Source organism: Salmo salar, chromosome 01 (genome assembly GCF_965601325.2).
Source record: "Salmo salar chromosome 01, fSalSal1, whole genome shotgun sequence".
Taxonomy (NCBI): domain Eukaryota; kingdom Metazoa; phylum Chordata; class Actinopteri; order Salmoniformes; family Salmonidae; genus Salmo; species Salmo salar.
In genome coordinates, this window is record NC_138291.1 from 106,270,115 (window position 1) to 106,282,451 (window position 12,337).

Here is a 12,337-nt window from a genome sequence, read left to right on the forward strand (position 1 = left end):
CTACAGTAGATGATGACAACAGGTTTTACCATGATGTAATACTACAGTAGATGATTACAACAGGTTTTACCATGATGTAGTACTACAGTAGATGATGACAACAGGTTTTGCGATGATATAATACTACAGTAGATGACGACAACAGGTTTTACCATGATGTAATACTACAGTAGATGATGACACCAGGTTTTACCATGATGTAGTCCTACAGTAGATGACAACAGGTTTTACCATGATGTAGTACTACAGTAGATGACAAGTTTTACCATGATGTAATACTACAGTAGATGACAACAGGTTTTACCATGATGTAGTACTACAGTAGATGACAACAAGTTTTACCATGATGTAATACTACAGTAGATGACAACAGGTTTTACCATGATGTAGTACTACAGTAGATGACAACAGGTTTTACCATGATGTAGTACTACAGTAGATGACAACAGGTTTATAGTAATGATTAATTGTTCTTCGTGTTGTTTTTGTTAAGGTTTGGTATCAGTAATATGAATGAAAAGGTGTTACGTGGATGTCATGTCTCATTCCTGGCCTGCTGATGATTATTATTCAGCTCTGTGTGTGTGTGTGTGTGTGTATCTTGTTCTTCTATCCTCGTGGGGAGCTGAAATCCCCAAATGTCCCCATGAGAACATGGTTAAAAGGACACATGTGTGTGTGTTTGTGTGTGTGTGTGTGTGTGTGTGTGTGTTCCTCCCCAAACGTTGAACCCTCCTGACCCTCTTTCAGCCTTAATAGACAGACACTCACACAGTTCCAGGAAATGGTACCAGGCAGCCACTGGGCACATTAAAGAGCAACGAGGCGAGACAGGTTGCTAGGCTGTTTGGAATGGAATCACCTCACTATGGTAACGGTTGGTGAAAGGAAGATGAGAGGTGCTAAGACGAGAGGGAGAGCAGAACTCTTTATTCTGAGACTCTTCATTCATGAATTTACATAGACTTTTAACGCTAAGGAAAGGATTTATGGTATATATATGAAGAGGTGAGCATAGGACACTATGTGTGTGTGAGAGAGAGAGATGAAGAGAGAAAGAAAGTTAGAGAAAAAGATGAAGAGAGGCGAGAGAGAGAGAGGAGAGAAAGATGACGAGGGGTGAAGAGAGAGAGAGATTGATATACTTACAGAACGGAATGCTGCAGCCACAAGGTTAGCTGGGAACAAATTCCTGCAGAGGAAGACCAGACAAACAGGAGAGGTTTCATTAATGTGTTAGTCTTGAACCAGGGGTACATCCTAATAATATCCCCTTTCCTGAAGTGTGCACTTGTTCACTACTTCCCACAAATCATGAAGCATTGGATTGGTGGAGGCATGGATTAGTGGGAGTTTCCTTCATATTTCTTAAACCAGTAATCTCCTTGTGAATGATTTTTTAAATGTTTTTATTTAACCTTTATTTAACTAGGCAAGTCAAGTTAAGAACAAATTCGTATTTACAATGATGGCTTACTGGGGAACAGTGGGTTAAATGCCTTGTTCAGGGGCAGAACGACAGATTTTTACCTTGTCAGCTCGGGGATTCGATCCAGCAATCTTTCAGTTACTGGCCCAATGCTCCAACCACTAGTGGTTAGAAGTGATGGGAAGTGAACAAGTGAACACTTTGAGGCAGGAGACATACTTGGGACAAAGCCCCTCTCTCTGATTCATCAGTAACACAACAAAAAGTGTTTAACCACTACAAAGCAAGCCTTACACGATGAATAACCACAGAATCTGTGTAAAGTCACAACTTCAATCATGTTTTTCTCTGATTACATTATATTAATGAAAGCAGAGGTTAGGAAACAAATTAAATGTTTAAATCAATTGTTCAATGAGGCCATGGAATTTATTGAACAATGGCATTTATTGAACTTATAAACCAACAACTCTTAAAGGAGAAGTTTACCCAAAATCCAGGGACTCCCAAGTGATTCCATATATTGAAACTAGTTCAGTGGAGTTTGCCCTCTCCCCCTCTCTCCCTCTAGTGGAGAACTGAAACAGCTGCGGGTCATGTGACTAGTGACGTTGCTGGCTCTGCTCTGTGGTCAATGAACGCACAAATACGCAAACTGTGGACAAATTCATTGTTTCTTTGAAAGTGTACAGCCACATTAGCTAATTTTGTCAAAAGTACTAGCGGTTTTGAATCAGGAAATGTGTACTTTTCTACCTAAAATATTTGTGATTATTTTATATAATATTTTATGTAGCCGACTGCGATAGCAGCAGAGATACCTAACAACTGACCACAGAGCAGAGCGAGGCCTGCATCCAGCATGACCCGTTTTTGCAGCTGTCTCAGTTCTGCACTCCAGGGGAGACAGAGGGGGAGAGGGCAAACTTCACAGAACTACAGTACTTTCAAAGTATGGAATCACTTGGCAGTTCCTGGATTTTTTGTAAACTTCTCCTTTAATTTACTCACATAGTTAAACCACATAATGCTGGGGTGGTTCACTACCCACATAGTTAAACCACATCATGCTGGGGTGGTTCACTACCCACATAGTTAAACCACATAATGCTGGGGTGGTTCACTACCCACATAGTTAAACCACATCATGCTGGGGTGGTTCACTACCCACATAGTTTTACCACATAATGCTGGGGTGGTTCACTACCCACATAGTTAAACCACATCATGCTGGGGTGGTTCACTACCCACATAGTTAAACCACATAATGCTGGGGTGCAGCATAGTTAAACCACATAATGCTGGGGTGCAGCATAGTTAAACCACATATTGCTGGGGTGCAGCATAGTTAAACCACATATTGCTGGGGTGCAGCATAGTTAAACCACATATTGCTGGGGTGCAGCATAGTTAAACCACATAATGCTGGGGTGCAGCATAGTTAAACCACATATTGCTGGGGTGCAGCATAGTTAAACCACATAATGCTGGGGTGCAGCATAGTTACACCACATAATGCTGGGGTGCAGCATAGTTAAACCACATAATGCTGGGGTGCAGCATAGTTAAACCACATAATGTTGGGGTGCAGCATAGTTAAACCACATAATTCTGGGGTGCAGCATAGTTAAACCACATAATGCTGGGGTGCAGCATAGTTAAACCACATAATGCTGGGGTGCAGCGTAGTTAAACCACATAATGCTGGGGTGCAGCATAGTTAAACCACATAATGCTGGGGTGCAGCGTAGTTAAACCACATAATGCTGGGGTGCAGCATAGTTAAACCACATAATGCTGGGGTGCAGCGTAGTTAAACCACATAATGCTGGGGTGCAGCATAGTTAAACCACATAATGCTGGGGTGCAGCATAGTTAAACCACATAATGCTGGGGTGCAGCATAGTTAAACCACATAATGCTGGGGTGCAGCGTAGTTAAACCACATAATGCTGGGGTGCAGCATAGTTAAACCACATAATGCTGGGGTGCAGCATAGTTAAACCACATAATGCTGGGGTGCAGCATAGTTAAACCACATAATGCTGGGGTGCAGCATAGTTAAACCACATAATGCTGGGGTGCAGCATAGTTAAACCACATAATGCTGGGGTGCAGCGTAGTTAAACCACATAATGCTGGGGTGCAGCATAGTTAAACCACATAATGCTGGGGTGCAGCGTAGTTAAACCACATAATGCTGGGGTGCAGCATAGTTAAACCACATAATGCTGGGGTGCAGCGTAGTTAAACCACATAATGCTGGGGTGCAGCATAGTTAAACCACATAATGCTGGGGTGCAGCGTAGTTAAACCACATAATGCTGGGGTGCAGCGTAGTTAAACCACATAATGCTGGGGTGCAGCACTGCTGTCCTTGAGTGTTTCCATTCTCACCTTTCAATAAGTGACTGATTTAGACATGAGAAACCAGGTGTTTTCTCTCTCTCTCTCTCTCTCTCTCTCTCTAATTGTCAATTAGTGACGTTAATAAGTTAGACAGCCATGTTATCTTAAGACAGCTCTCCTTTGTAAAATACATATTTGATCTGAACTGAGTCACCTAGTAAAGTAAGTAAGTATAGATAAAACAAATTTAAATATAACCTTTACTTAACCAGGCAAGCCATTTAAGAACAAATTCTTATTTACGACGGCCTGCCGGGGAACAGTGGGTTAACTGCCTTGTTCAGGGGGAGAACAGATTTTTACCTTGTCAGCTCGGGGATTTAATCCAGCAACCTTTCAGTTACTGGCCCAATGCTCTAACCACTAGGCTACCTGCAGCCCCAAGTTAAAGGTAAAGTAAGCCAGTTATAAATGAAGTGTCAGTGAGATAGGATATAACAACATCTAGAATGTGGCCCTTGAGGACGGAGTAAAACTAATAATCATCTGTATTCTCAGTTTGTAATAGACCACTAATACTTCAGGACAGGTGGGTTCTTGTCACAGACAGTTTGTAATAGACCACTAATACTTCAGGACAGGTGGGTTCTTGTCACAGACAGTTTGTAATAGACCACTAATACTTCAGGACAGGTGGCTTCTTGTCCCAGACAGTTTGTAATAGACCACTAATACTTCAGGACATGTGGAGTCTTGTCCCAGACAGTTTGTAATAGACCACTAATACTTCAGGACAGGTGGAGTCTTGTCCCAGACAGTTTGTAATAGACCACTAATACTTCAGGACAGGTAGATTCTTGTCCCAGGCAGTTTGTAATAGACCACTAATACTTCAGGACAGGTATATACATGGCTGGGATACATGGCTATGATATATAGTGTGTTAGTGTGGATGTGTTTCACCACTCTTATCTCAAACCCATCACCCAAGTCCCCTCCAATAAGGCCACCGCCTCCGACTCACTAAACGACCTACACTGTAACAATGGGGAATGGATCGTTTTTAGTCCTTAATTCATTCATTTGCCCACAACATTTATCACGGTACCCAGAACAAAATCTTGCGCACACGCTGTACACAAAACGGACGTAAAATGTGCTAATAGACAGTTAAGAAAATAATTAGTATACTAAAACTTTACTTGGCTCATTGCGCTCAAGCGACTCCTTGTGGCAGGCCGGGCGCCTGCAAGCTGAATTCGGTCGTCAGTTGAACGATGTTTCCTCCGACACATTGGTGTGGCTGACTTCCGGGTTAAGCGTGCGGGTGTTAAGAAGCGCGGCTTGGCGGCTCATGTTTCGGAGGAGGCATGACTCGACCTTCGCCTCTCCCGAGCTCGTTGGGGAGTTGCAGCGATGAAACAAGATCATAATTGGATTCCAATTGGATATCACGAAAATTGGGGAGAAAAAGTGGTATAAAAATACCACAACAAAAAATATTTAATAAACTGTAAAATGATCATTTTCATTTGTTGCAATCTAACACATTTGTCAAAGTATTATAATTGCGCAATGTACAGTTCCGGTCAAAAGTTTGGACACCTTCTCATTACAGGGCTTTTATTTATTTATACTGCTAAAATAAGCAAAGAGAAACGACAGTCCATCATTACTTTAAGACATGAAGGTCAGTCAATCCGGAAAATTTCAAGAACTTTGAAAGAATCTTCAAGTGCAGTCGCATAAACCATCAAGCGCTATGATGAAACTGGCTCTCATGAGGACCCCCACAGGAAAGGAAGACCCAGAGTTGCCTCTGCTGCAGAGGATAAGTTCATTAGAGTTACCAGCCTCAGAAATTGCAGTCCAAATAAATGCTTCACAGAGTTCAAGTAACAGACACATCTCAACATCAACTGTTCAGAGGAGACTGAATCAGGCCTTCGTGGTCGAAATTGCTGCAAAGAAACCACTACTAAAGGACACCAATAAGAAGAGGAGACTTGCTTGGGCCAAGAAACACAAGCAATATACATTAGACTGGTGGAAATCTGTCCTTTTTGTCTGAGTCAAAATGTGAGATTTTTGGTTCCAGCCGCTGTGTCTTTGTGAGATGCAGAGTAGGTGAACGTACGATCCCTGCATGTGTAATGCATGGAGGAGGAGGTGTGTGGGTGCTTTGCTGGTGACTCTGTCAGTGATTTATTTCGAATTCAAGGCACACTTAACCAGCATGGCTACCACAGCATTCTGCAGCGATATGCCATCCCATCTGGTTTGCGCTTAGTGGGACTATAATTTCGTTTTTCAACTGGACAATGACCTTAAACACACCACCAGGCTGTGTAAGGGCTATTTGACCATGACGGAGAGTGATGGAGTCCCGTGTGGCTCAGTTGGTAGAGCATGGTGTTTGCAACGCCAGGGTTGTGGGTTCGATTCCCACGGGGGACCAGTACGGAGAAAATAAATGTATGAAATGTATGCATTCACTACTGTAAGTCGCTCTGGATAAGAGCGTCTGCTAAATGACTAAAATGTAAATGTAAATGTAAATATATGGCTATGATACATGGCTGGGATATATGGCTGGGATATATGGCTGGGATACATGGCTGGGATACATGGCTGGGATACATGGCTATGATACATGGCTGGGATATATGGCTGGGATACATGGCTGGGATACATGGCTGGGATATATGGCTGGGATACATGCCTGGGATATATGGCTGGGATACATGGCTATGATACATGGCTGGGATATATGGCTGGGATACATGGCTATGATATATGGCTATGATACATGGCTGGGATATATGGCTGGGATATATGGCTGGGATACATGGCTGGGATACATGGCTATGATATATGGCTATGATACATGGCTGGGATATATGGCTGGGATATATGGCTGGGATACATGGCTATGATATATGGCTATGATACATGGCTGGGATATATGGCTGGGATATATGAGGAATCTCACTGGACCCTTTGATCACTCGGCTAAGCATGCCTCTCCTTAATGTCAATATGCCTTGTCCATTGCTGTTCTGGTTAGTGTTTATTGGCTTATTTCACTGTAGAGCCTCTAGCCCTGCTCATTATACCGTATCCAACCTCTCAGTTCCTCCATCCACACATGCTATGACATCTTCTGGTTTCAATGATGTTTCTAGAGACAATATCTCTCATCATCACTAAATGCATAGGTTTACCTCCACTGTATTCACATCCCACCATACCTTTGTTTGTACATTATACCTTGAAGCTATTTTATCGCCCCCAGAAACCTGCTCCTTTTTCTCTCTATTCTGGACGTCACAGACGACCAATTCTTATAGCTTTTAGCCGTACCCTCATACTCATTCTTCTCTGCTCCTCTGGGGATGTAGAGGTGAATCCAGGCCCTGCAGTGCCTGGCTCCACTCCTACTCCCCAGGCGCTCTCTTTTGATGACTTCTGTAACCGTAAAAGCCTTGGTTTCATGCATGTTAACATTAGAAGCCTCCTCCCTAAGTTTGTTTTATTCACTGCTTTAGCACACTCTGCCAACCCGGATGTCCTAGCCGTGTCTGAATCCTGGCTTAGGAAGACCACCAAAAACTCTGAAATCTTCATCCCTAACTACGTTTTCAGACAAGACAGAACGACCAAAGGGGGCGGTGTTGCAATCTACTGCAGAGATAGCCTGCAGAGTTCTGTCCTGCTATCCAGGTCTGTACCCAAACAATTTGAACTTCTACTTTTAAAAATCCACCTCTCTAAAAACAAGTCTCTCACAGTTGCCGCCTGCTATAGACCCCCCTCGGCCCCTAGCTGTGCTCTGGACACCATATGTGAACTGATTGCCCCCCATCTATCTTCAGAGCTCGTGCTACTAGGTGACCGAAACTGGGACATGCTTAACACCCCAGCCATCCTACAATCCAAGCTTGATGCCCTCAATCTCACACAAATGATCAATGAACCTACCAGGTACAACCCCAAAGCCCTAAACACGGGCACCCTCATAGATATCATCCTAACCAACGTGCCCTCTAAATACACCTCTGCTGTTTTCAACCAAGATCTCAGCGATCACTGCCTCATTGCCTGCATCCGTAATGGGTCAGCGGTCAAACGACCTCCACTCATCACTGTCAAACGGCAGACACACAGACGGGCAGACAGGCAGCTATTGATAGCGAGAGAGACAGACAGACAGACAGACAGACTGTGTAAGAACCTTTGTCTCGTGGGAATGCTATAGTTATTTCGTTTTTTTGCAGTGATTCTTCCTGTCACGGTCTGTTTTGTTTTTCTTACTGCTTTATATCGTACCATTATGCATAAACGAATCACGTAAATGAAAAACATATATTAACTAATTCCCCCCAAAATTTTGATCAATAATCATCTATATCCAGGACTAGGTCTGTTGATTTCTGAGAGCCATGTAAGTACTGGAACAAGCATGCGTCTGGGCTCTCACGTGGGTAACCTATATAGGCTACAGTACTGCGCCCGGGTGAATTAGTGGAGCATGCATCTACTTCACTACTACCCGCCCCACAGTCATCTCCCCCCCTCAGCCATGCTCTTTATTTCCTTTCAAGAAACACTCTTTAACAGAATACATGTATTAGCCTATTGAAACAATAACCTCATCCCGCAACCGTTACCTTGCAAGATCTAAAAACGAATCCGTGGTCTCCTTGTTGGTATTGACGCTCTCGAGACCTAGATTATTTGTGTTCAGAGCCCCGGCACCGACTCCCGGTTTGATAATGAAGGCGAGGGACACACCGATTCCCGATGCGATGAGTGTGGTCACCAGGAAGTAGGAGACCGCGATGCCTCCTAGTTTCCCCAGGGAGCGCGTGTCCAGGCTGGCGGCGCCGGAGATCAGGCTGCACACGACCAGAGGAAGGATAATCATCTTCAACATCCTCAGAAGCATCTCACCGGGGAAAGCGAAATAAGTCATCTGCGCCCTCGTTAGGTTCATATTCCGAACCATCATTCCGAGGCCGACGCCTACTAGAACTCCAGACACCGTCATTATCACTAACATATTCCTATTCAAAAATCTCATCAACTTGTCTTTACGGCTTTTCTTCTTATTTCCATTCTTCTCCAAGATTTCGTCGGTGGAGACCGAATTGGTCATTGTGTGTCCGTTTATCTTCTCCATTTTGATGGAAATTGTGGGGCAGGACTCTGAATAACGGTAATTCGTGAGAAAATTGGCAGTTCCTGGAGAAGCTTGGGAGAACACACACTCAGATGAGTAGCAATTGTGAGTAGGCTGATGCAAGCGTTATTAGTCCTGTCAAACACAACGTGTTTCTCCACCAATGGTGAGAGAGGGGCTATACACAAAAAAAGAGGACATGCGCACTTCCTCCTTTTGCTCAATATTAAGACCATCTGATGCAACAGTGGGAGAAATTGCCTGGGTCTGCAACTGTGCATTTGTATTGATAGTGTTGTGACTGGAAATTTGAGAAAAATGTAAACATTTCAAAGATCTGAATCATGCCTATGGGGCACTGGTCATGTGCAAGCTATTGGGATGGGGCCTACCCTTCAACTTTTTTTTGTCGCCTGAATTTAAAAGGGATTACATTTAGATTTTGTGTCACTGGCCTACACACAATAACCCATAATGTCAAAGTGTAATTATGGTTTTAGAAATTTGTACAAATTAATTTCAAATAAAAATATGAAATGTTGTGAGTCAATAAGTATTCAACCCCTTTGTTATGACAAGCCTAAATAAGTTCAGGAGTAAAAATGTGCTTAACAAGTCAAATAATTAGTTGCATGGACTCACTCTTTGTGCAATAACAGTGTTTAACATGATTTTTGTATGACTACCTTATCTCTGTACCCCAGACATACAATTATCTGTAAGGTCCCTTAGTAGTCGAGCAGTGAATATGAAACAAATTCAACCACAAAGATCAGGGTTGTTTTCCAGTGCCTCGCAAAGAAGGGCAGACATTGAATATACCTTTGAGCATGGTGAAGTTATTAATAAAACTTTGGATGGTTCATCAATACACCCAGTCACTACAAAGATACAAGCGTCCTTCCTAACTCAGTTGCCGGAGAGGATGGAAACCGTTCATGGATTTCACCATGAGGCCAATGACTTTAAAACAGTTACAGTGTTGAATGGTCGCATTAGGAGAAAACTGAGGATGGATCAACAACATTGTAGTTACTTCACAATACTAACCTAAATAACAGAGTGAAAAGAAGGAAGCCTCTATAGAATAAAAATATTCCAAAACATGCATCCTGTTTGCAATACGGCACTAAAGTAAAACTGCACAAAATGTGGCAAAGAAATTAACTTTATGTCCTGAATTACAAAGTGTTATGTTTGGGGCAAACACAACACATCACTGAGTACCACTCTTCACATTTTCAAGCATTGTGGTGACTGCATCATGTTATGGGTATGCTTGTCATCGGCAAGGATTAGGGAAATTTTGGGGGGATAAAAATAAACGGAATAGAGCTAAGCACAGGCAAAATCCTAGAGGAAAACTTGATTCAGTCTGCTTTCCAACAGACACTGGGAGACAAATGTACCTTTCAGGTGGACAACAACCTAAAACACAAGGCCAAATATACACCGGAGTTGCTTACCAAGGTGACATTTAATGTTCCTGAGTGGCCTAATTACAGTTTTGATTTAAATGGGCTTGAAAATCTGTGGCAAGACTTGAAAATATCTGTCTAGCAATTATCAACAACCATCTTGACAGAGCTAGAAGAAAAAAAGAATGGGCAAGTATTGTACAATCCAGGTGTGCAAAGCTCTTAGAGCCTTACCCAGAAAGACTCACAGCTGTAATCACTGCCTTACATAATTCTAACATGTATTGACTTAATGGTGTCAATACTTATGTAAAATGAAATATTTCTGTATTTCAGTTTCAATACATTTGCAAAAATGTCTAAAAACATGTTTTCACTTTTATTATGGGGTAGTGTGTGTAGATGGGTGAGAAAATAAATACATTTAATCCATGTTGAATGCAGGCTATAACACATTTACATTTACATTTACATTTAAGTCATTTAGCAGACGCTCTTATCCAGAGCGACTTACAAATTGGTGTATTCACCTTATAATATCCAGTGGAACAACCACTTTACAATAGTGCATCTAAATCTTTAAGGGGGGGTTAGAAGGATTACTTTATCCTATCCCAGGTATTCCTTAAAGAGGTGGGGTTTCAGGTGACTCCGGAAAGTGGTGATTGACTCCGCTGTCCTGGCGTCGTGAGGGAGCTTGTTCCACCATTGGGGTGCCAGAGCGGCGAACAGTTTTGACTGGGCTGAGCGGGAACTGTGCTTCCTCAGAGGTAGGGAGGCGAGCAGGCCAGAGGTGGATGAACGCAGTGCCCTTGTTTGGGTGTAGGGCCTGATCAGAGCCTGAAGGTACGGAGGTGCCGTTCCCCTCACAGCTCCATAGGCAAGCACCATGGTCTTGTAGCGGATGCGAGCTTCGACTGGAAGCCAGTGGAGAGAGCGGAGGAGCGGGGTGACGTGAGAGAACTTGGGAAGGTTGAACACCAGATGGGCTGCGGCGTTCTGGATGAGTTGTAGGGGTTTAATGGCACAGGCAGGGAGCCCAGCCAACAACGAGTTGCAGTAATCCAGACGGGAGATGACAAGTGCCTGGATTAGGACCTGCGCCGCTTCCTGTGTGAGGCAGGGTCGTACACTGCGAATGTTGTAGAGCATGAACCTACAGGATCGGGTCACCGCCTTGATGTTTGTGGAGAACGACAGGGTGTTGTCGAGGGTCACGCCGAGGCTCTTAGCACTCTGGGAGGAGGACACAAGGGAGTTGTCAACCGTGATGGCGAGATCATGGAACGGGCAGTCCTTCCCCGGGAGGAAGAGCAGCTCCGTCTTGCCGAGGTTCAGCTTGAGGTGGTGATCCGTCATCCACACTGATATGTCTGCCAGACATGCAGAGATGCGATTCGCCACCTGGTTGTCAGAAGGGGGAAAGGAGAAGATTAATTGTGTGTCATCTGCATAGCAATGATATGAGAGACCATGTGAGGATATGACAGAGCCAAGTGACTTGGTGTATAGCGAGAATAGGAGAGGGCCTAGAACAGAGCCCTGGCGGACACCAGTGGTGAGAGCACGTGGTGCGGAGACAGATTCTCGCCACGCCACCTGGTAGGAGCGACCTGTCAGGTAGGACGCAATCCAAGCGTGGGCCGCGCCGGAGATGCCCAACTCGGAGAGGGTGGAGAGGAGGATCTGATGGTTCACAGTATCAAAGGCAGCAGATAGGTCTAGAAGGATGAGAGCAGAGGAGAGAGAGTTAGCTTTAGCAGTGCGGAGAGCCTCCGTGACACAGAGAAGAGCAGTCTCAGTTGAATGCTCAGTCTTGAAACCAGACTGATTAGGATCAAGAAGGTCATTCTGAGAGAGATAGCAGGAGAGCTGGCTAAGGACGGCACGTTCAAGAGTTTTGGAGAGAAAAGAAAGAAGGGATACTGGTCTGTAGTTGTTGACATCGGAGGGATCGAG

General features: G+C 43.9%; 1 protein-coding gene across 1 annotated transcript in view; it reads right to left on the reverse strand.

Moving 5' to 3' along the window:
- LOC106562888 (neutral amino acid transporter A) overlaps nucleotides 1-9,079 on the reverse strand; it is a 73,190-nt gene extending 64,111 nt beyond the window's left edge. Inside the window, exons 1-2 of the mRNA XM_045687163.2 lie at nucleotides 8,449-9,079; nucleotides 1,150-1,192 (exon numbers count right to left, since the gene is read on the reverse strand). Of these exons, the coding sequence (XP_045543119.2) occupies nucleotides 1,150-1,192; nucleotides 8,449-8,960 (555 nt within the window). The 5' untranslated portion in view covers nucleotides 8,961-9,079. The remainder of the gene's footprint in view (nucleotides 1-1,149; nucleotides 1,193-8,448) is intronic.
- Between the last annotated feature and the right edge of the window lie 3,258 nt (nucleotides 9,080-12,337).